General features: G+C 39.3%; 11 protein-coding genes across 11 annotated transcripts; 6 read left to right on the top strand and 5 right to left on the bottom strand.

The window, feature by feature from the left end:
• Positions 1–398: 398 nt before the first annotated feature.
• On the bottom strand, positions 399–1,382 carry NEHOM01_0186 (uncharacterized protein; the record flags this gene model as incomplete). The annotated part of the gene is made up of 1 exon (XM_051489064.1): positions 399–1,382. The coding sequence occupies one exon, from the start codon at positions 1,380–1,382 to the stop codon at positions 399–401; it is 984 nt and encodes a 327-aa protein (XP_051345024.1).
• A 728-nt stretch (positions 1,383–2,110) lies between these two features.
• On the top strand, positions 2,111–5,446 carry NEHOM01_0187 (uncharacterized protein; the record flags this gene model as incomplete). Its single annotated transcript, XM_051489065.1, has 1 exon — positions 2,111–5,446. One exon carries the CDS (start codon positions 2,111–2,113, stop codon positions 5,444–5,446), a length of 3,336 nt encoding a protein of 1,111 aa, XP_051345025.1.
• A 1,078-nt stretch (positions 5,447–6,524) lies between these two features.
• NEHOM01_0188 (DNA polymerase epsilon subunit 1) lies at positions 6,525–12,167 on the top strand (the record flags this gene model as incomplete). Its single annotated transcript, XM_051489066.1, has 1 exon — positions 6,525–12,167. One exon carries the CDS (start codon positions 6,525–6,527, stop codon positions 12,165–12,167), a length of 5,643 nt encoding a protein of 1,880 aa, XP_051345026.1.
• Positions 12,168–12,502: 335 nt separating this feature from the next.
• On the top strand, positions 12,503–12,688 carry NEHOM01_0177 (uncharacterized protein; the record flags this gene model as incomplete). The annotated part of the gene is made up of 1 exon (XM_051489055.1): positions 12,503–12,688. The coding sequence occupies one exon, from the start codon at positions 12,503–12,505 to the stop codon at positions 12,686–12,688; it is 186 nt and encodes a 61-aa protein (XP_051345015.1).
• A 191-nt stretch (positions 12,689–12,879) lies between these two features.
• On the top strand, positions 12,880–13,473 carry NEHOM01_0189 (casein kinase II subunit beta; the record flags this gene model as incomplete). The annotated part of the gene is made up of 1 exon (XM_051489067.1): positions 12,880–13,473. One exon carries the CDS (start codon positions 12,880–12,882, stop codon positions 13,471–13,473), a length of 594 nt encoding a protein of 197 aa, XP_051345027.1.
• Positions 13,474–13,496: 23 nt separating this feature from the next.
• Positions 13,497–14,693, top strand: NEHOM01_0190 (transcription initiation factor TFIID subunit 6; the record flags this gene model as incomplete). The annotated part of the gene is made up of 1 exon (XM_051489068.1): positions 13,497–14,693. One exon carries the CDS (start codon positions 13,497–13,499, stop codon positions 14,691–14,693), a length of 1,197 nt encoding a protein of 398 aa, XP_051345028.1.
• Positions 14,694–15,064: 371 nt separating this feature from the next.
• Positions 15,065–17,599, bottom strand: NEHOM01_0191 (importin subunit beta-1; the record flags this gene model as incomplete). The annotated part of the gene is made up of 1 exon (XM_051489069.1): positions 15,065–17,599. The coding sequence occupies one exon, from the start codon at positions 17,597–17,599 to the stop codon at positions 15,065–15,067; it is 2,535 nt and encodes an 844-aa protein (XP_051345029.1).
• Positions 17,600–18,808: 1,209 nt separating this feature from the next.
• Positions 18,809–19,090, bottom strand: NEHOM01_0178 (uncharacterized protein; the record flags this gene model as incomplete). The annotated part of the gene is made up of 1 exon (XM_051489056.1): positions 18,809–19,090. One exon carries the CDS (start codon positions 19,088–19,090, stop codon positions 18,809–18,811), a length of 282 nt encoding a protein of 93 aa, XP_051345016.1.
• Positions 19,091–19,485: 395 nt separating this feature from the next.
• On the bottom strand, positions 19,486–19,818 carry NEHOM01_0192 (uncharacterized protein; the record flags this gene model as incomplete). The annotated part of the gene is made up of 1 exon (XM_051489070.1): positions 19,486–19,818. The coding sequence occupies one exon, from the start codon at positions 19,816–19,818 to the stop codon at positions 19,486–19,488; it is 333 nt and encodes a 110-aa protein (XP_051345030.1).
• Positions 19,819–20,635: 817 nt separating this feature from the next.
• NEHOM01_0193 (uncharacterized protein) lies at positions 20,636–22,558 on the top strand (the record flags this gene model as incomplete). The annotated part of the gene is made up of 1 exon (XM_051489071.1): positions 20,636–22,558. One exon carries the CDS (start codon positions 20,636–20,638, stop codon positions 22,556–22,558), a length of 1,923 nt encoding a protein of 640 aa, XP_051345031.1.
• Positions 22,559–23,447: 889 nt separating this feature from the next.
• Positions 23,448–23,927, bottom strand: NEHOM01_0194 (uncharacterized protein; the record flags this gene model as incomplete). Its single annotated transcript, XM_051489072.1, has 1 exon — positions 23,448–23,927. The coding sequence occupies one exon, from the start codon at positions 23,925–23,927 to the stop codon at positions 23,448–23,450; it is 480 nt and encodes a 159-aa protein (XP_051345032.1).
• Positions 23,928–24,244: the final 317 nt, after the last annotated feature.

Here is a 24,244-nt window from a genome sequence, read left to right on the forward strand (position 1 = left end):
GGGTTTTCGAACAATGTTAAGAGCTGGGATAGGACTAATAAACCAGCAGGGCCGCGAGGATTCGATATCTCAACACATTTCACATTGAGTATGAATTTACTGAACTTCTTTAAGAGATCTAGTAACTCCATCAGTTCACTTTCTTTCCAATCAAGGTCCAGGAAAAACCTACATGTAGCTTGAAACGCAATGCCAGATAGTCCATACTTTCTGGGTTGATTAGCTTCGTTGATATCAAACATTCTCCAAATAGGGGTGGGTTTGAATACATAGTTGTTGCCGCTATTTATAAACTTCTGGAGAAGCTTTTCTTGCTCTGGGCCTAACTTAAGTGCACAATCCTGTTGATCCAACTCGGATAGGTTAGGTCCATATCCATTAAAAGATAACGTAGAATCTTAGCCAGCAGACTTCCTACTTGAATGAGGTTTACCGTCCATGCCAGATTTGTTAGTTTGGGGATTGCTTGATTGAGTTCTTGAAGTAGAGGGTTCTGAATCAGTGGGCTCCTGTTTACTTTCACTTTCACTTTTGACTTTCATGTTTTTAGACCTATTATCAAGTTGAACTAACGCTTCTTCAATTATCCTAGATATGTTGCCGAGACTTTCGAGTTCATCATGTTTCAATAATTGATCTACCACCGGATCCATAACTTGAGTTATATCGTCCCGGCCTAACGTATCAATCTTAGGTAGTATTTTCGTTAGTTCTTCTATTATGATCACTTTGATTCGGCTTTTTAATTCATGGGGATTGTATTGGGCGTCTATTGCGATTAGACCATTTTTAGCTAGGCTTATTTCGGCATTCGGAGATTGATTTTGTGGGCCCTTTAAGTTACTATTAACTTGGATTAGTCGTTTTGCTATCTTTTCTAGCTTACGTATGCTCTCTATTGGCGATTCTTCGGGCATCGGGATATTCTTGCATTCAGATAACCATTGGTCCATTTGTTGGGCAATTATATCAAGACTTTGCCGTATTATTTCTTCTCTGACTAGTTGAGATATCAACTCAACCTTCTTTTGTCCGACTAGATTCTTTGATTTGTCAGAGAAGCTACAACCACTTTGGGTTGCGTTCATGTTCTCAGAAGCCTTTTGTTCTTCTTTCTCGAGGTTCTGTTGGCGCTGCTTTATTTGATTTATTCGCGTTGATTGTTTATTCCTTACGAATTTCAGATTGTTTATTGTTTCGGTCATCGCAGCATATTTCGATTCTATTTGACTATCTATATCTAACGTGAGCCTTTTAAATATATTACCCGTCGCATTCGTATATGAATCCTCATCAGAACTACACCAAACACAACACAATCCAATAACCAAACAAACTACTTGATAAACATTCAAAGAGTACTCATTTAACCTTTTGTTCATTTTACAATTTGCTATCTTATATTTTTATTTATAGGTTATAGTATATCAATATCAAAGATCTTCTAGTCTTAGCCAAGCAAATTCTCTAAATTAGTAGAATATCAAAAAGACTTACTTTCTAAGTATGTCTATTCAATACCAAACCAATACGGCCACTACTAACCCAACCCAAAGATCTACCTAATGTTTTGCCAGCTAATTACGCCTTGCAACTTTAATAGAGTCAATCTGATTCGACTAATTTGGCTTTACATATCTACGCTACAATTCAATATGACGTCATCCTCTCACACAACCATATTTACTTAACAAATCACATCGATACTCGTCTCAAGGAAGGTCTTTAATAGAGTAGGCATTGGCTAATGAACCCTATCCAACTCACAAGCACTATCTAAGTTATAAAAGCTTATCTAAAACTCTCGAGTAAGTATAGTCGAATAAAATCTAACACCATCCACTTCTAAATCTACCCTTAGGGGTGAAAGGTTGTATTCCTGGTTCTAGAGACAGAAAGGAGGCTCATTTGGTTGGTACCTTAGTTCAATAAAGATAATCTCCAAGTCTCACATGCTGAAGGCTTTTGTATTTCAAACTGGGCGAGTTTCATGCTCGACGTGCCACATTGATTACAATTTAGATACGTATTTTGTTTCGACTATAATCTCGTGAGTTGAGATCATTTTTCAAAGCTATAAATATGCTTTGAAGTTGATAAGAACCTCATAATGAAGAGCCCGCAGAGAACTAGACAAGAAGCAAGAAACGATAAGGAGTACACTCCAGAACACCAGAACCCGTATTTGTTCAACAGACTTGTTCGCCGCCCAAGTCAAGATAAGTCTTTAGCTAAATTCCGGCCGTTGAAAGACTGTGTTTCCTTCCTAGAACACAATGCGAGACATAGCACTAGAACTACTCCCCTAAAAGCCAATGCTTATACGACCAAGATATCTCACTGCCGAGTGATAATATCTAGTTGGACTGTAGTTAGATTGTGTGTCTTGCTGGTACTGTTGCAATGGACCAGTATAGTGAGTGGCTCGAGTATGGAAATAGATCAGCCGGGTTTGCCAAGTTCAGAGGATGTACTTAGATCTCTAGAAGAGATTGGGTTCAGATGGAGCTTCAATGGCACGAATCCTTGTGTTGTATTCTGTTCTTCAGAGGAAGCCCCGGAATCTACACCTACTCCAGGTGTTACTGATAATACTAACCCAAATTCAACCCAGCCTAACTCTACACCGAACTCAACGCCTAGGTATACGGTAGACTTTTCAAACATGTACATTTCTTTTACACTACCAACCTATCCAGATTCACCTGCGATTGTATTGCATGAGATAAGAAAAATTGATATGATTACTGCCGAGGAAGTTCTCCTTGCTTTTTACAACCCTAACAAGTATTATCATCAAGATAATTTGTTACTTCTGTGTCGACTTCTTAACCTACTTGCGTGTAAACAGATGGTGCTTAGAATTATTTTCGAGGGCATTCCTAGATTAGATGGATTTCCATATGGCATTGATTCAGTTATACGTCAGAAAGAAGCTGAAGATACAATTAGATGCGCTGGATCGGCGCCATTTCATTTGATTATTGATTCAAATGTTGAGTCGGCTGCCCTTCTAAAGTATATATTTAATGACCTCGTTATATTACGGCCTGTTTTAAATATCAGTTTGTCTAGCAAGTACGTCCCTGATATCTCTGGATATCTCAAACCTTTATCACTCACAGAAGATTCCGCCCTCACAATTTGCTATTCCGAAGAAAACATTCAGATTGACTTGAAAGCCATTCAAAAGGCTGCTCATAAATGCTCCAAGATCATCTTCCGAATTGAAACTCCCCAGGCCCCACCAATAGCTGGACTTGAGGAAGAAGTATCTGCCGAAGGTCCAACTATAATTCTAGCTGGAAAGGGTAATGTCATTCAATGCATTGGAAAGGAAAATCCATATCCAATCCATGTTCATGTCTTATCATGTAATGAGTCTCATACTAAATGGGTTGATATCTTGAATGTTGTTGATGAACCACAATCCCCTTGTGACCCCCGTATATTTGCCAACAAAGTTGTTCTCGTGGCCTCGGATTGCACCTGGTGTGATTTCCCGATTTACTACGAACAAGTAATGTCCGTGAAGTTCTTTGCTGAACATGGCATTTCCGTTGGAAAAGTCGAGTTTGAGTATGCTGATGGCCGAGGCCATTTCTTTAAAGCATTAGAGAGTCTTTGCAAGGCTAAAGCTTTATCAAAAATCCCAACGGATCTTGCTGATAAGAATATTGCGTGTCTTGACCACGCACTTAGTGGCCCTTGTTGGGAACTTAAAGAACCAGTCAATATCAGACTTAACAGAATAAGCCTCACTCACAAATGTCAGAGAATACGCTACACAACACTTAGTATTAGTGGTGATAAAGGCCGTGAAGCGAACAACATACGCCTCTGCAATAACCTTCTACGAGAGTTGCAGAATATCAATGCGCAAGAGCTTCGCATCTCAAATGTGTGTAATTGCTCTTCAACTAACACTAACTTCGACCTGACCCAATTAAAGCTCCGTTTAGCTAATCCTCGAAAATACAACCTCAATGTCAAGACTTTGATTCTAAACAATGTCGATGATTGCATTTTATACCGAATGCTAAGTTGTTATGACTTTACTTGCTCATCTAAAACTGAAATTCATCTCCTAAACCACCGCCTCACTAGTCTTGCTATCGCCCAAATACTAACCCTTCCTATGACTGAAAAGATCGCCAAACTCGTAATCGAGGGCGTCACTCGTTTAAATGAGGTCAAGCATTTCCACCAGCGAAAGGAATTGAATGAGTTCTCACTGTTTAACTATCTTGAGGAGCGTAAAGAGAAGAAAGAAACTGAAGAACTTGACCTCCACAAACTCGTCCTAATCCTCGAACCCATCCTCTTCGACTCATATAACATACCCTTACAAGCTCTCAAAGATCTTGGCGTCCAAGTACTAACCAACCCAAACAATGACTGCATCACAGAACCGCCTTTCCCCACCCAACCCCATATGATAGACATAAAGAATTTCACCTATTGCATTACCACCCTTGATGCCTTAAAAATCGACCTTGCTAAGTACAAATCCACTTCTCTCACTCAGCCCAACCCAACTCCAACTCCAACTCCAAACTCAGTCCAGCCTGATTCCATTACTAATCTGTTCTTGCGCATTAGTGACGCCCATTTCCTAACTAGAACGGATTTGAATACTATTATCTGCTGGATAGGTCACCGATTCAAAGATCTAACAACTCTCTGGCTGGCCAACTTTAAACTGACCGAGAGCACCCGGAAGGCCTTGAATTCGTACAGGTATATACTCAATGCTCTACCCTATCTTCAGCTCATTCAGATCGAGGACACGATTCTTCAGCAAACCCCAATTGAATTACAGCCACGGTCATATATTAATGATCTATTCGCAATTACTTCAGATCTTGAACATACATTCACCGCCGTATCATATGAAGTGTTGTCTCAACTTTACACCCATTGTGACAAAATTGAGAACCTCATTCCTAATTACGATGGCTCCAATGAAACTCTCCATACCATCATAACTAGTCTCCAGAAATTGAAGAAGGATGGCGATGTTCCTTACTGCCCATGCTGCCAAAGAACTCTTTATATGCCATCGGAAGAAATGAAAGATGATCAGGCAGATGTTATGGAACCTAATCCCCAACTCGTCTCAGATACAGGCTTCGATACTCTTTGTTATCTCGACTGTAAAGTTCCGATCTGCATTTATTGTGCCAGTAGAGTAGAGTATGCCCATATGTCTAATTGTAACATTTGCGATCGTGCATATACACTTGGGTTTCGCTACAGGCGGCTTGCCGGCACTCCTGCGTCGGTTTTTATCTTCCCTGATATGAGTGCTAACAAGCCTGCTACTGATTCTGAGTGGCTCCAAACCAGACCATGGACGGATAATCACCACTACTTCTACATCCTCTATGATAGCCTAGAGTTGTTAATCAAGGACTATGAGTTTCATGCCCCGGGGAAGGGATAGTACCTTTTAACCAAACATATTCGACTAAAGACCGATTCTGAAGAGGACGATGGGAGAATTTATTCAACTCTGCTTCTTCGAATTAGTATTGGGTTACTATAGCTTAGGTTCTCGTTATCGTACATCATCTTGAGCTAGTCTGTAAACTCAGAATATAAATACTATTCTGAGCTTGTGATTTCTAATTCAAGATTTAATCGCGTTCGCTGCGATCAGTGCCAAGCCGATAAACATTGCAGCACTACACTCCTGTAGATAACCCACTTTGAAGTGGAGGCCGGTGAGGACACCACAATAAGAAAGAATATCTTTGCCATTAACCCGTCTTGGTGCACAATCTTTGGCTAGTCCTAACTCCTATTTGAATCAGCTAAATGGGCTCTTTTACCCACTTTAATGTGAAAGAACCAAAGACTATAACAACTCTACCCTGTCTTAAAACTACCAACTCCATACCAACACCAACTCATTTCAGTGCTTTAAACCGCTATATCCACTTGATATACTCAATATATATCACCTCATCTACCTCTCTATCCACCTGAACCATCCCATTTTGAGCTACTCAATGGAATATCCATCTCAACCTTACTACACTACACCACCATAACTCAAATAAATCAAACTAGCTCAACTTCTCTATGTCTTCTTTATTGTCCTAGCCCAAGCAAGCCAGACTACATTGCTTATCTTAATATTACTATCTGGTCTCTGTATCCCCCAAACGTATCCAACCGTAACACTTCTATTAAATAGACTCGTTCTCCGCTGGTCTACTAATTAACATTGTAATCGACTGAAGCAGATCTAAATTCACAACATACTAAACAAACATTAAGTGAAAGTAAAACTCAAGATAAACTCAACCAAATTTCAAAATGAACACTATTGAATTTATTTTCAAGATAATATGAAATTAAGATCTTAGAATATACCTATCTTTTATGACAACTGAAATAAAACTAGAAAGACAGAGAATCATTGATACTGCATATATTAACAAGTTATTTTAACAACTACAAAAGATAAGAGATAGCGAGATTGTCCGAAATACATTAGCCCAAATTTTTTAAAGCTTATGGAGAATCCTAAGCTCTCAGAGTACTTTGGTTACGATCAGTTCATGGATTTTGGATCCCGAGATGGTTGGCTACTTAATTATCTAGTCAAAGAAAAGCTTTGTCCAGAACTTAACCGAGCGATTACTTTTGGTGTACTTTACTTTGTCGATCCAGATGGCCGTAATTTTAGAGTAGAAACAATCTTCTACCCACAAATCATCATTTCAGTTGAGGAAGGTCAAGAAACCACTGCTGAAGAATATCTAAAACAAAAACATAACAACCATATCTATCAGATTAACCCAATCTTGAAAACAAATCTTCAAGAACCAAACCATTTAAGTCCCAAACCGACCAAACCAGTCCGACACTTTCTAGCCATTCAGTGCTACACCGAAAGTGATGCCCAGACTCTCAAGCGCGAGATAGATGAAATAGTTAAACGTAACCGTCAAAAGCGACTGGACAGATCAGCAGTCCTTCTCTTCTCCAAAGAAGCCCGAATCAATAGTGAAGTAGATCCAGAGACAAGTATTCTAGATATTCATGAGTATGATATTTCCGCAAGTGTACAAATGGCCATTACTAGAGACTTTAATGCCGGTGCCTGGTATACAGTAGAGTATAAAGGAGAGTATGTGATTACTAAGAGTAGTCGAGTTCTTCCACCTGAATTACGTATTCTAACCTACGATATTGAAACAACCAAAGATCCTCTTAAGTTTCCTGATGCTGAAAAAGATAAGGTTATGATGATATCTATTATGAGTAATACAATTGGCTGGTTGATTGTTAATCGAGAGATTGTTTCGGCTGATATTGATCCCTTTGAGTTTCGACCGACTAAAGATATTGGGGGTGAATTTGAGATTTTCAATGAAGCTAAGGAAAAAGACTTATTACTACGCTTTCTAGAGATTATTCATACTTATAAGCCGCATGTTATTTCCTCTTATAACGGTGACTTCTTTGATTGGCCCTTTTTGGACAAACGATTGGAAAAGCATGATATTTCCTTAACAACTGCTACTGGTGTCTATAAAAACACGCGTGGTGAGTATCTTTGTGACTTCTTCTTGCACTTAGACTGCTTTAAATGGGTCAAAAGAGACAGTTACTTACCAGCTGGTAGTCAAGGACTTAAAAGTGTAACTAAGGCTAAACTTGGCTACTTTCCTGATGAAATAGATCCAGAGAATATGGTGTTATTTGCTAGTATTAAACCCAAAGTACTGGCTTCCTATTCAGTTTCAGATGCAATTGCTACTCACTTTCTCTATTTAAAGTATGTACATCCTTTTATCTTTTCGTTAGCTTCACTGATTCCCTTATGTCCTGATGATATTCTTAGAAAAGGATCTGGAGCACTCTGTGAAACCTTGTTGATGAAAGAGGCTTTCTTATGTCATGTACTGATTCCGGCTAAAAAGAAGACCAAATTGCTTTACAACTACAATGGTCAGGCGGCTGAGTCACTTTCTTATGTGGGAGGTCATGTAGAGTGTTTGAAATCCGGTGTATTTAGATCAGATTTTGAGTATGATTTTGTTTTTAATGAGGCTTATCTACGGATGATGATTCAAAAAATAGATAAGATAATTGATATGGAGCTTAATGGTAAAGTTGCCACCAATCGAGTTGAGGTTAAGCAGGAAATAGAAGCAGCACTAGAAAGTCTTATCCAGCAAGGCAACTGTAAACTCAAACCATACATCTACCATTTAGATGTTGGAGCCATGTATCCTAACATTATCTTAACTAACCGATTGCAACCAGTGGCTATAGTTGATGATAAGATCTGTGCCCAGTGTATCTACTACCCGGAAAAGGAAACATGCCAGCGCAAGATGGTCTGGAAAGTCCGAGCTGAGGTTTATCCCGTGGACGAGAAGACCGTCAAGTCAATCACCAAGAAGATCAAAGAAGATAAGAAACCCAGTGATATTTCACCCGAGCAAAGACTTAAAGATGCCCTGGTTGCCTACTCCAAACGTTTCTACAAGAAGACCAGAGAAGTCGTGATTGAAGATAAAACCAGCACTGTTTGTCAGAAAGAGAATCCCTTCTATGTCAATGCAGTTCGACGTTTCCGAGATAGACGAAATGAGTACAAAAAACTAGCTAAGCAAGCCAAAGGTCAAGCACAAGAAGCTCTAAGTGCCCAAAGTCTTATCAATGGCGAATCAGCCAACGATCTGTTTAAAAAAGCCGCAGTTTATGATTCTCTCCAGATTGCGCATAAGTGTGTTTTGAACTCGTTTTATGGTTATGTAATGAAAAAAGGGGCTCGTTGGTACTCCATGGAGATGGCTGCGGTCGTATGCCAAACTGGAAGTTCAATTATTCAAAGAACCAAAGCGGTTATTGATGCTTTTGGAATTACTTTAGAGTTAGATACGGATGGAATTTGGGCCCTTCTTCCCCAGGGGTTTCCACTAAGTTATACGCTTAAGTCTGAATCTGGTCCGGTTTATTTCTCATATATTTGCTCTGTTCTCAACCACATGCTACTGGAAGAGTTTAGTAACCACCAGTACCAGGACCAGGGACCATCAGGACAGTACTCTATCCAGACAGCTAACTCAATTGGCTTCGAAATAGACGGACCATACCGAGCTATGTTCCTGCCGGGCTCAGCTAAGGAAGGCGAGTCAATCAAAAAGCGGTATATTGTTATCAATTCTAAAGAGAAGATTTCTGAAATCAAAGGTTTTGAATTCAAACGAAGAGGTGAACTTAAGTTTGTCAAAGCATTCCAAGAAGACTTTTTCAATACTCTCTTGGCCGGTACTACCCTTGAAGAGTGTTATAATGCCTTAGCTCAGTGTGCCAAGTACTGGATTGGGATTATTGAGAAGAAGGGCGGGCCATTGAACCAGGAAGAGATCTTTGAGTACTTTGGTGAAACCCGAAGTATGTCCAAAGATGCCCACGAGTATGCAGCCGTTAAATCTACATGTTTAACTGCTGCTGGCCGATTAGCAGAATTACTTGGTCAAGATCTCTCTACCAAAGGAGTTAGTTGTTCATTTATTGTTAGTAAGTACCCAGTTGGCGAGCCAGTTACTTCTCGAGCTATTCCACAGTCAGTCTTTTACACCCAGAAGTCTACCCGAGATAAGTATCTTAAGAAATGGCTACAAGCAGCAGTCGTACCCGCTAATATTAAAGATATCATTGATTGGGATTACTATATGGAAAGACTCTCCAATGTAATCACTAAAATCATTATTGTTCCTTCGGCCCTCCAGAGTATCAAGAATCCCCTACCTAATATTGCTGCTCCTCAATGGACAATCCAACACCGTAAGATTCTAGGCTTCCTCCATAAGAAATCCACTCGATTCGAACCCTCCATCAACCAAGACATCTCTAACCAAGACATTATTAACCAAGAAAACCTTCCTATTCCTGCTAAGTCCCAATCAACTCCTGAATCTTCTCAACTAAGTCCGCCTGAAAAGGCCATTATTGGTAAAACCCGACTCTCCGACTACTTCCAGACTAAAAATACTACCTCTGTATCTCTACTACCCCCAGCCACCACAACTACTACGACTACTAATCCAACTATTATGATCAAAAACGTAACGGCATACTCCTTCACTAAAGTCAGTTTCAAAGCGAGTAAAGTCCAGGAAGAAACTGTTCCTCTCCAAAAGACATTCTACCTACAAGCCCCACCGGCTGTTCTAGACCGACTAATGGCTACTTATACCACTCGTTCAAAACAAGAGATTGAAGTATCCCGGCTAACTCGTGTTGTCCTGGGTAAGTCCGGCCAGCAAGAACTTCTGAAAATGAGTGTTAACTCAGAAGAGTTCCATGTTAACTTTCATAAGTACACCGAGTTGTTTGAAAGTCCTGAAATCCACCAAATTGTCGAGTTAGATGTTCCCCCTATTATTAGAGCCATTGAAACTATCGGGTATAACCAACCACCCGTTATTTATGCCGCTATTACATCTATTGGCGAGATTATTCATTGTGCACTCAGTGGTCCCACTACCCAACTCTTCACTAGCAAAGAAGAGCTTCAAACTCATCTTAACCAACTACCACCAACCGTTATTTTCACCAGTAAGTTCAAAAAGCTAAGTGTCTTCAACAGTAAAAAGTTCCTAGTTATACCCTTAGATCTAACCGTTCCCAAAGCCATTAACAACCACCAAATTGCCAACTCTCTTTTTGAGGTGCTTCATAAAGTCCAAACTCGAGCTGAAGAAATACTTGATATTTGTGCATTTGCCCGAATTCCTCTCCTTGAGCTTCCCTATCAATCCCTACCGGGCTTAGCTCTAGACTTTCTGCACTATAAAGAACGACTTAAACGAGACATTATTGGCTGGGGTGAAGCTACTAGTCAGCCTAGTATTCATTATACACTGGCTAGTCCCTATCTCAGTCCATTCAAGAAGGAGTTTCATCAAGAAGGTATCTATGAAGGCTTCAGTATTAGTCTTCATCTGTCCGGAACTATTCTACTTGGTGTAATTGAGTCTGAGCTACTTCTTAAGGAAGAGAATGTTCTAACTAAGCAGACTCTAGAAATGCAAGTTATGCTCTCTTTAATGAAGAGTCTTGTCCATGGCTACATTCTCAAAACCCCAGGAGCTCAGTACTTAGTCAATAAGATAGCTAACTGGTGCACCTATCCAACTAAGGAAAGTACTATTACCAGTCAAGTTGCACTTGAAATCTCACTACTTCAAACCAAGTTTATTTCCGGTATTATTCGTGCTATCAAATTCTCCAACAGTCAAGTCATTCAAACCGACCATGAAGATATTATTATCCACACTAACCAGTCCACTCAGGCCTTAGCTGAAGCCCAACTCCAAAGTACGTTACAAGAGATAAACAGTCTGGAGTATGGTTCATTACTTAATCTTAGCCAAGGCACCTGGTTCAAAAGAGTCATTATGATAGACAAAACCAACTACCAACTAACTTTCCTTAATGATAAAGTCAAAGAATCATTCACTCATCCAATTCCCACTATAATTCTTAACGATATCATTACTGGAGATATTATTTCTGCTCTCGAGTACTTACAGCATACTTATCTCGAAAACTCTAAAGCAGGAGTTCTACTGGCCCGACTTCTTATCAAAATCTACTCTCTTAAGTTTGATGAAGCCAGTTTTGCCAAGAAGGCTGCTAATATTGTTCATCTCAATCCTTTTTCCTATGAACTCACTAAACCATTCGGTGCCTATACTTCACTTACTTTGATTTGTAACTGTACGGGTTCAACTACCTTTTATTTCCCACTTGTTCCCACTCCTAGTGCCAAAGCAATTGATGATCATTTTGACCATCTTATTCGCCACCAGCAAAAGCTCCATCTTACTTGCAGTCGTTGTCTTACACCTTTCACCCGAGAAGAACTTGAAGCACGAGTTTTAGCCCAAATTACTGAGGAAGCCATCAATGCCATTAAGAGTGAGAGAAAGTGTACGCGTTGTAAACGACCTGCTCCCGGTCTAATCACCACACGATGCAGTTGTGGCGGCCGTTTCGATAAGAACTACAAAAAGATCTTCTTTGAAACCACCGCCCATATTATTTCTCTAGCCTCCTTCATCCCCACCGCCGCCTCTCTTACCCAAGCCCGCAAACTCACCCACTATCTCTCCGTCTCAATTGTGCCCCAATAAATCATCAATTAAGTATAACTCATTCTTACCTTATCTTATCTATATAACAACATACTTACTATAACAACATACTTACTATAACAGTATACTACTATACTACCATAACAACATACTACCATAACAAAATGATAAGCATAAAGTAGATAGTCAAGTAAGTATACTAGAAATATAATAGAAATACAAGTACTAAATACTCACTTACGCAAATCCAAACCCAACTACTAACTCAACTAAATACCCACTTAACTAAATACTAACTCAACCCAACTACTTACCCAACTAAATACCCACTCAACTACTCAACTAAATACCAAACAGAGTCCAATTTTTACCATATGCAGAAGAAGGCCTTTATTAAGTCTATTCTTATTCCCATTGCAGCCGATAAGCTTTATGCCATCAATATGTTCTTTCTTGTCTGGATATGTACAGCATACATTCGCTGGAAAGTCTATCTCTTTACCGCCAAATACCAAGAGATCTCTTGGCTGGCCAATGTTTTCAACTCTGAGTACTTTTAAACCCAATATACGTTCTCCCATACTCCATTCACCCAAAACAAAAGGTACTCCCAAACTCAGCCACTCCGTCTACACCTTAACCCATATCTAAACTCTACTTAACTCGGCTGATTGAGCATTGTTTTGATTTTTGGAGTTGGTATGACGACAGCCTATATTTTTATATATTTACCCCCCCTTCTATTTTCGCTATGCTTAGTAGTAGTTCTGAAGAATATGACTCTAACCTATCTAATGACGATGATTGGGTCGATATCTTTCTTAAAGGCTTTTCTAAACCAATTCTTGGCAAAGTCGATATGATGTACATAGATGACTCATTTAATCTTTTTGGACTAGCCGATATTATTAAGGAGTTTGATAGGTCTATTCAAATCATCCGAGGTCTAGCCGCCCAACGGTTCTCTGAAACGGACAAAACCCTCTATTATTTGATCCACCAAAGGTATATCTTAACCAAAGCCGGCCTAGAAGTTATGTACAATCTGATAAATAGAGATATCTATGGCCGGTGCCAAAGACTCCGCTGCGAACTCTTCCCTCTTCTTCCTACTGGACTCAGTGATTATCCAGGCAAGTCCAATACCAAGCTCTTCTGTTTCCAGTGCAAGGAACTCTACGAATCAGTCGGTGAACTAGCTAAAATTGACGGTTGCGCTTTCGGCCGAACTTTCCCCCATCTGTTCTCTCTTATCTATAGCGATTTCTTCCATGAAACCATCAAAACACCCCCTTACATCCCTCGCATCTTTGGATTTCAAATAGATAGCTTACACCACGAATAAACCCATTTTTTTATTGCGTCATCATGTTATTCTCTATTGAAACTCTTAAAGCGTATGCCCAATCAAAAGGACTTCCCGAGATAGAAGAAGAAGATTTAAAGATTCTAGCTCAGGATTTAGAATATAGGCTTAAGGAGTTGGCCCAAGAAGCTTCTAAGTTTATGTTGGCCTCTAAACGTGCTAAATTAACTATTGAAGATGTCAATTATGCCCTCTTATCTAAGAAAATAGACCCATTATTAGGATACGATACAAGTGATTCATTAGTCTTTAAAGTAATTCCCGGGTCTAATTTGTACTACGTACCCGATGAAGAGGTTGATTTAGAGACTGTATTAAGTTCTCCTCTGCCCAAAATACCGCATAAACCGGTTGTTTCCAAACACTGGCTGGCCATTGAAGGCGTCCAACCGCAAATACCCCAGAATCCCTTACCGGTTGAACGAATGCCAGAAACCAAGAAAGATGATAGTTTAGCCGCTATGAAAGAAGACATTGAAATTCGCAACCATATGAAGCATCTACTCTCTAAAGAGTTACAAATGTACTACGAAAAGATAGCTAGATTTGTCAAAGATAATGAGAGTATTGATATTGCCGCTGAGTGTTTACAAAAGGAAAGTGGGATTCAGCAGTTAATTCCTTACTTTGTCCATTTCTTCAATGAAGAGATCTTAAAGAATCTTCGTGATGGCCGTTATTTGATTGGGATCATTAAAGTGTACGAAGGACTAATTATGAACAAAATGATCTTTATTGAACCTTATATGCACCAAATGCTACCATCTTTACTAACTTGTGTAGTTGGTCGTAGTATTGGTTTGAACAAGCAAGAAGAAGAGTCCATTCCCGCCCCAGCTGAGGAAGAGGAAGAACTAAGATTTCCAGCTGAAAATACTATTGGGTTAGCCACTCGACGACGAGCCTCCCAAACCATCAACTATATTTATAGCACTTACTCTTTATCCTATACGACTTTAGCCCCACGGGTTCTTAATACTCTACTAAAGACCTGGGCTGATTTCGGCAAAACCCCCGAATCCCATTACGGAGCCATCTACTGTTTATGCAATCTCGGTCCCAAAGTCATCAATGGAGTTGTTGTTCAGTTCAAAAACGAGTATCTTGAAAAGGCCTGTCCCGAGAAGTATGCCCTCCCCCGCCAACTTCTTATCTACTACACCGAGAACCCCAATGCTCTTTCTCCCTCACTTGACTAACTTCTTCTTATTATCTTATTATCTTATTACTATCTGCTTATCTTATTACTATCTTATTATCTCACTATCTCATCATCTTATTATCTTATTATCTCAAAACACTAACTTATTACTATCTTATCTATTATCTCAAAACACCAACTTATTATCCCACTATCTTATTACTAGTATCTCAAAATACTAACTTAACTAAACTTATCTTACTATTATCTTCTTATCTCAACTAAACCAAACACTATTTTATTATCATCTTCTTAACTCAACTCAATTCAAAACCAAAATCAAAATCAAAACTCAATTCAAAATCAAATAAAAGGTATTATCAATATTTACTTGCTTTGGTTAGTCTAGAGGCTCTGCCCAGCCTATACTTACTCGGCATGGATTGAACTTATCTGTAAACGAGTAGTACAAGCTGCTTCACGTACTTCCTTAATAGAAGATTGAGCCTTAGCCGTAACTAACTCCAAGATCCAATGGGCATCAAGTAAGTGCTGCGCCCGTGAACTTTTACTCCCATATAACATCCATAAATCAGATATCAAATAAAGTGATTTAACTACACAAGCTGCATCAGTCGTTTCCGTAACAATTCGCTTAATTATCTCTAAAACAACCCCAATATTCTCCTCTAAGGCACTACTCTTCCCATCCGAAGCCTGTACCATACATGATAGTAAATCCAATAAAGCCTCACGTAACATTAACATAAACCCCGGATCTTCACCACTAATACCTACTGCTGAGGCCCCTAACTGCACCATTGCTTCAATATACCTATCAAAAGCCTTACCTACTGCTAAAGCTATATCAGCAAAACTAGATACAGCTACTACTCGTGCTTCCCTTGGTAATCCCGGTGATAAAACAGCCTTAATCAAAGCCGGAACAATCGCATTAACATAAGAAGTAAAACCTAAAGAAGAAGCAGCCGCAGCCGCCCCGATAAAAGTCACTAAACTAGCCGAATAAGCAGCAAATCCAGAACCACCTCCACTTACTAGTCCATGTAAGTCTCGAACAACAATTCCTACTAAACCTTCCATAAACCCAGCAAATTCAGCCCCAGTACTATCAGCTACAGCCGCTAAGACTAAGTAAGCATCCGTATACAAGTCAGACCAACCTTCCCGCATCAGAACTTGAAGACAAACTCCTACCGCCTCCTCTGGACTTACTACCCCTGGACTCGTACTAGCCACTACCTGTAAGATACTTAAGGCACAAGAAACACTCACTTCCCGGGGCTGAGTACTCCCTAACTCATTCCGGGCCTGCACAATAGCCTGTCTAGCCGCCTCTACTAACTCATTCCGGTGTTGAGCCTTCCCACCCCTTAGTAATTCACAGGTAGCCGAACCTAAAGCTACTTGTAAGCCGTACTCAACTCCACCACCGACTCCTATAAACATTCGCTGCCATAATTCACCTAGTAAACTCGCATACCGATTGTAAATAGAATCATCAGCATACTGAGTATCTGTACCTACTACTGCTCCAAAAATATCAGATAAAGCCCAAGCAGCATCTACAGCACATTCCGGACGGCGATCAATAATTACCCAAACTGCATCTAAAACTTCCCGACTCCGACTACTACCGTACATAGCCGGTAAAGCATACTTAAATAAACGAGGTAAAACCCAAAGACCACGATCTATTACATTAGGCCGTTCATCATTTAAAGCCCTAAAAACAACAACTAAAGCTACATTAACTAAAACAGATAAGTCCTGACCCGTCTCTTCATTAAGAAGACCTCCTAAAGCTACTAGACCGGCTTCTGACTCTTCCGGATCAGAAGATTGTAAGAACATCCTGACTGCTTCAATAACTGGCATTCTACCTTTAGGTCCTACTAAGTCGCCTTTCACTCGATCAGGAGCAGCTGCAGCTACTTGAGCCATTAACCAAGCAGCAGCCGCTCGGGGAGTCCATTCGACTTCATCTGGATCTTCTCGAGGTAGAAGGTTCAGAAGAGCCCCAAGTAAATCCGGGAAGGCAGCTGATACTAAGTAAATCTCTGAGTCCATTTCTATCTCAGTAATAACAGCCCATAAATCTATCCCGGCTAAAACCTTACTCTCTACTCCACTACTGAGAAAACTCAAAGCTGCATCGGAAAAAGCCGCCTGAGCTGCCGGCATTAATTGCTCAGGATATAACTGTAAACCAGAAACAAAACACTTCATAGCTGCTGCAGCTACTTCATCATCATTTTGGGCACAACCAGTAAATAAAGTCTCCATAATCATCCGACACTCACCAGGAATACTTATATTATAAGCAATAAAGGCTAAAGAACTCTCTAAGGCCTTATAAGCCGTCAGTAAGACCCGATTATCACTAGAATGAGTAGCCATAGTAATAGCCGTTAAAATTGAACCAGAAGCCTCTAAAATAACCATTCGATCCATTCCAGTCGTATCAGCACATAAAGCTCCAATAGTAGCAACTGTATTCCTTTGTCCAGGCGAATCAGGCCGAGCTCGACTGACTAAATCATTAAATACTTCTGGCCAACGACCACTAACTACTTCTATACGAGCTACTGCAGCTAAACATAAAGCTAAAACATCTCCTGCCCTATCTGGACAAGTATCTAAACCGGCTAGTAATTTAGCTCTTAAGTCTTTACGAAGACTTTCTTTTAGTTGCACCCAACGACTTTCAACTTCAGCTCGTTTTTCAGCCGATTCCCAGATAAAGAAGATCTTCAAAACCATTCCAGCAGTTAAAGCAACGCCTGCTGCCTGTCTTGGATCGGTTAAAAGAACAAATAACTCTGATAAAAGGTCGCCAAAACGATTTTCAGCTAATTCCCAAATAAAAGACTCGGCAGTTTTTCTTTGTGTATTATCAGCCGATTGCAGACTAAACAACGCCTTAAGTAACTCATCCCGCATATAAAAAACTAAAAAATGCAGACTTTGTATTGATTAGTCGTTACTTTGCTTTTTAATTGGTATTATCTTAAGTTAGAATTAGATTGGGTTTGGTTTAGGTGGGGTGGGGTTAGGTTTAGGTTTAGGTGGGGTGGGGTGGGGTTAGGTTTAGGTGGGGTTAGGTTTAGATTGAGTTAGTACTAAGTTGGTACTAGATAAGATTGATTTGGTTTAGTGTTAAGTTTAGTATTAGATAAGATTGAGTTAGTACTAAGTTAGTAATAAGTTAGTATGTTGGGTTTAGTTTAGTATTGGTTTGGGTTAAGTTGATTAGAGGAGTAACTCAATACTAACTCAGTACCAACTCAAACTAACTCAATACAATATTCTTGACTGGTGAATAGAGGTCTTTGAATTATGTCAGTTGTATTGTAGTGGTTTTGCTGGAGATAAACACATGACAATGTATCTTTATTACTTATCAGTAGTTCTAAGAGCAAAACTCAATCAAATTGGGTAGAGATTAGTAGAGTATAATGGAGTTGGTTTAAGAAGACGATATTAAACCTAATTAGATACTAACCCAAGTCATACTCAATATGTTAATACTTTATTCAATAAATCTGAAGAGTATCTAATTGGTTTAGTATTGATTTAGTATTAGTATTAGTTGAAAATGATGAGTTGCCACTTACAACACGACAGTTAGTCTGGTAGTAGTAATAGGTGATTTATGATTAAGTTAAGATATGATTAAGATATGATTAAGTTAAGATATGATTAAGTTGTTGTATGACATAAACGTTACAAATTGGCTCGTACTAAAGGATGAAATACCAAACCAGATCTTATTTGTACTTATTGATATCATCAAGTGATCATAAAGTATAAATAATGATGACGTCACCAAATACATTGTAGTTTCACACCCAAACCAAACAAGACAAGTATGATTAAGTTGGATAAGAGATAATAACAAGTAAATAGAATTGGGTTAGTATATCTACAGTTGGGTTAGTATTTCTATGAGTAAATACGTAACTTAATCTAATCTAATAAGATAACAACACAACTCAATCTAATCTAATAAGATAACAACCACAACTCAATCTAATCTAATCTAAACCAAATAACAACTCAACTCAATCTAATCTAATCTAACCCAATAACATAATAAGATAACTGAATAAGAATAAGAAGAATAACTTAAATACTAACTATATTTATTGGTTAGCTGCTGTTGGAGTTTGAGGCAAATTCATCATCATCGGACTCTTCGCTTTCATAATTATCAGAAATTGAATGGTCGTCTATTCCGTCAAAAGTCGAGTCGTTGTCTTCTATAGTAGTTGTTTCGTCATCCTCAAAGCTTCCCTCAGTAGCTGTAGAGGATTCAAGATCATCAGATGGATCGGAGTTAATTTCATCTTCTTTGCCGGATGAAAGGTCGCTAGTATAATCTTCAGATGAGTGTTCATCATGTTCACTCTTGCGTTTGAGAGGTCGGGCCATGTTGTCTGAAAAAGAATTTAGAATTTATTGGGTTTACTATGGGGTTAGTACTTGGCTTAGAAGTTGCTGTAATAAATTGGAGTGATTTAGATTGGACTGATTTGAAGTTAGATTGACTGGGGTAGGTTTTGGTGGGTTTTTGTGTTGTTTTTTGAATTAAGATTAGATTGAGTTAGATGGGGTGGAGTTGAGTAAGGGTGGTGTTGAGTTAGGTTAGGTTAGGGTGGAGTTTGGGTGGAGTTAGGTGGAGTTTGGGTGGTATTAGATTGAATTAAGTTGAATTAAGTTGAGATAGTGTAATGAATAGATAAGTTTTTGGGGTGGGATCTTTCCTTTTAGAGTAGTGAGGGTTGGGGTGGGTTAGAGTAGTGAGGGTTGAGGTGGGTTGGATTGGATTAGGAGAGGAATTTGGTGAGGTGGCGGATGGGATGGGAAAGAGTGCCTAGTTTGCGGCGGGACCAGAAGAGTAGGGCAATGAATTCAATAAAGATGGCTAGATGGGTTAGTTTGAAAGAAATAGCAAATCCAGATAAGAAAAGAATTAACGGCTTGATATTTTGGAAGTTTTGAATACTACAGAGGACTCCAATAGTAGTAAGAGTATTGCCGACAAAAACAAGATGGGTGTCCATTAGGAGGAAACCTAGTAGGATAAAAAAGATACCTGCACTGATTAGTGCGTGTTTTGGTTTTAGAGAATGGGTGAGATTGTTGAATTGGTTAAGCATGGACAAAAAATAAAAGGTGGGTTTAGATTGGTTAGAAATCAAGTTGATTACTTGTGGTGTGTCATACTTGCAAGCATGCCAAGGTCGAAATGTTAGATGGTTTAAATAAAGTTGAAATTCATATCTAAGAAGTCTAGAATTCGGTTATAAAAGAGTAGATTCTGTTTTTGATAACTTCCCAAAAAGGAAGAAAGAGAATGGATGACGTCATCTTTCCTTTAGTTTGATAGACAATTTTCAAACCAGTTGCAAAATAATGTGAATTCGAATGAGATTAGTATTTCTATGTATAATGTTCCAAATAAAGCATCTTTATTACAGTTTGTACTACCCACCTCGAAATCCCCAATACTAACCCAAAAGTGACGAGGTTCACTTCTGGCAAAGGAAATTGTCTAGGACTGTTTTGGCAATGGGGTTTTATAGCTTCCTACAATAGCTTTGCCGGCAGAAGACGTGAGTTGATTCGACAAAAAGTACATCACTGGATATGAAAACAGCTAATAAGCCACACAGCCACAAGCGCCTTTTAGGCGGTATTGGGTTAGTGTTGGGTTGAGTTGGTTTATTAATGGTAAAGATCTCCTATTGTTAGTAGATTAAAGCTAAACTTCGGCAGAATTAACAGATCATAACCCTCATAATCCGTTGCTTATTGGGTTGGCAAAAGTGTTATACGCGCTTTCCTTGCCTTGTCTTCTCTTCTAATTGGGCTATTATTGGCTTTGAGTACGGGTGATATTTCAGCCAATAACTGGTAAGGGATTTCCTAATATGGAAATTTTGACTATAAATATAACCGGTTTTTAAGTTGCTGATGCTTAATCAACTAAGAAGATTCGAATTGGTACTTGTTTTTGTGCTTGTTTGGTGTTTATTGGCATTAAACAGTCAAGTTGTGGCCACCGTAGGTGTGTCTACATATCTAATGAATCAAGTTCTATCACTAGAAGAATTAGCGGCCCTCGACTTCCCGTGGGCCAAAAAGACATTGGAGGACTATAAGAATGGGCAGATAAAGCACAATGGCTTGCCGCTAGTTGCCTCTACGGATATAAATGCGAAGCGCTTGTTTCTGAGGTACTACTTTTATCAGCGCCTAGGGCTTTCTTTCGACCGCCAGTCACGAACAGAGTACATAGCCCAGCACTTGAAATCTCTATTCAAGCACCGCGGTTATACTATAACTCGTGCCCCGTATATCGAATACGATCATGTCCCAAACATTCTTATGCTGTACGCTGCACTAAATCAAGATCCAGCCCACCCAAACCAAATCCAAACGACTATCAATCCCAAGCATGAGGTTTTTGTTAAGCACATCGCTAGCTTTGCTTGTTATCTAGAGGCTCCCGCCGCCACAAATAGACTTGAGATACTATGTCTTGACGAAACAAAGTACGCCGAGCTCACTGGACAAAAAGAGGACAAATCTACAGAGACTATGAAGTTGTATTCCCTTATTCAAACCAAGGAAAACCTCCAAACTCTGCGCCGCAGTTTTATATTCAACTACATTCATCCGCTCAACACATACCTCTACTGCACCGGTCTCAACTATCTATATGATGCCGATAATAAGACATTCGTGATAATAAATCACACTGCTGGTGATTCTGCGAACTTTATCCCTCATAAAGTCTGCCAAGTTGCGCGATTTACCTTTGAGGACGCAGTGCGTCTGCGGTATGCTCCCGACGATACATACACCATAGTAGCCAAGGATGTGCATTTAGAAACCTTCAGAAAGGCAATCCAGCGGTATTTGGGCATTGGCGAGCACAGAAGGTTCTACCGGGATAACAACAAGAACATAAGCACTTTTGCCGAGTATACACAGTATAAAGAGCTGAAGAAACAGAGCCCCGAGCCAGTTAAACCCAATAAGGAAGTAATAGAGATAGTAGGCGTGACAAAGATACCAAAAATTCGCTACATAGAAGAAGTACCATACACCACCAGGACGTCCTGGTATGCAGATTACTTTTCTAACCTGCCGGGCTGGTCTTGTACGGCACTCATTCTAAGCGAATATATATTCTATTATTTCCTGATCTACATTATATTGTTTATCTTGGCAGCCTTTTGTTGCCTTTTCTTCTCGTGGGGTCTGATCTCTAATATCTTCACTAACCCAGCTCGGGATGTGTATTGGAGTAATAGTCTCTGTTTCGGATTCATTGCAATCGCAACGGTCGCTTTATTGGGTAATTTTGGATATCAACTGTTTACCCGTTGCAGATGTGATGGCTGGACATTCTCCAATATCATACTTCTGACACTTCTAGGACTAGCACCCGTCTCTGTTGTTGGATGTCTGATTGTGTGGACAGTGCTTTATCGCCGCAGGCCAAGCCTAGGCAGGCATCTCCACTGGATACTTTATTTCCTTTCATTCCTACTCCTTGATGCCTTGCTAATTATAGATGACCATATCTTTGACGAGTACGCCTATTGGATTATGAACTCGGATCTTATATGTGAATCGTTCTATCTCTTTGGCGTGGGACTCCTTATTGATCTTTCTAACCTAAGGCTTGAACAAGAGCGAGAACAAGAACAAGGCGAGAACAAAAAAGAACACAGTGTTTCGATAATCGCAATCAAAACAGCCAAAATAATATGTCTTTTTATTGTGGTGCTAGGGTTGGTTGGGCTAGTGATTTGGGGTTGTGGTCTGGATTGTGGTGCGTCATATTTGCAAGCTCACCACAATCGAAATAATGGAGGATTTAAATAAAGTCGAAATTCATATCTCAAAATAGGAATACTAAATCTAATTCAATACCAACTAAAATCCAATTCTGAACAAGATTTATATATTTCATCTTTATGCTAATCTCGAGATACTGAAACCATCAGTGATTATCGATGTCATTAAAGCCATAAATCAACAAGACAAATATGTTAGACTACAACCAATCTGATCTCTGGTGGCATTGATTTCAAAAGCAGGCAAGCATCCTTATGATCCTCAAGAGTAAGTTATGCTTAATAGTCTTGAGAAAGTCTTGAGAAAGGTGTGATAGAAGTACAAATGATGGAAGTAATTGGCACTGATGGTTCTGAAAGACCAAAGGGAGTCTTTATAGAAGGACATGGTAGGAATTGGCATCTAGACGCATAAAACCCCTACAAACACGTTCGAGGCCATTATAAGAGCAAAGAGATGCAAACACAACAGGATCGATTATTGCCAAGGATATATCAGAACGAATAAAGACATCTTTTCGACTAGTATACTAACCTAATTCATATCTAAGAAGTCTAGAATTGAGTTATAAAAGAGTATATTATGTTTTTGATAATTTCCCAAAAAGGAAAAAGAGGGCAAATGACGTCATCTTTTCTTTAGTTTGATAGACAATTTTCAATCCATCAAAAAATAGTGCGAGTTTGAATGAGATTAGTATTTCTATGTATAATGTTCCAAATAAAGCATCTTTATTACTTTCTGTCCTACCCACCTCGAAATGGTCACTTTCGGGTGGTTTATTGTTTCAAGTCCGGCCCACGGTTTCATGGTTGGCGCTTCACACTTATCAAGTAGAGATAAAATTGACACAATTAAGATTAGGGCTTGGTTATTGGTTAAAGTGCTGCGGTTACTTGTACTTTTCCAGAAGAACTTATATGTTCGGACTCTTAATGTTACTGAGGCTTTCGTTAATTGTCTTGCCAATGGTCTCATCAAGAACTTGTTTGGCCTTTCCTGCGAGGTCAACACCTGTTTGCTTAACTGTTCCAAGGACATTTTCACCTGTTTGCTTAACTTTTTCAAGGGCACTTTCACCTGCTTGCTTTGCTTGTTCGAAGGCTGGCAACTCGCTGGAATAGAAGGTTCGGTTAATCCAGTTGAGTACAGGCGTGATAATGGCTTGGTAGTTGATTACTTCAGTGTAGCAGAGAACAGCAATGGTGAAGACAATAAGAGCTATAGTTCCAAAGATAACGGCAAACTTGATCGCTGTTTTCTTTGACTTATCTTCAAGGGCACAGAGTGAAAAGACAAATAGAACAAACATTACACTAAGTGCTGCACCTGAAGCGATACTAGTGTACATAAAAGCAGAAGGCATGGCATCTATAAACGAAGCAACGTTAATCATTCAGTAGGTACAAAAAACTTTTTATAAATACACCTACTTTTTTCCTTTTTAGGAAATGTGTCACTGAATTGCCATATATGGTAATTTTCCATATGACGTATAAAAAGATACTTATTTGACATACTGTCAAAGACCGGCTTATTAGATGATTACGAGTGCCGGGAAACACAAAGGAATAAATCTAGGCAAATATCTTATGTACAAGTAGATAGAGGTTTGAATTTAAGGTGTGATTGATGGTAGTAGTGAAATGATTCATTTCTGCTTAGAAGTAGATCTTTCATATTTAACCTTAGCACTAAGGATAGAGATAGTGT

This window comes from Nematocida homosporus, assembly GCF_024244095.1.
Source record: "Nematocida homosporus strain JUm1504 chromosome Unknown 4444, whole genome shotgun sequence".
In the NCBI taxonomy this organism is placed as follows: Eukaryota; Fungi; Microsporidia; genus Nematocida; species Nematocida homosporus.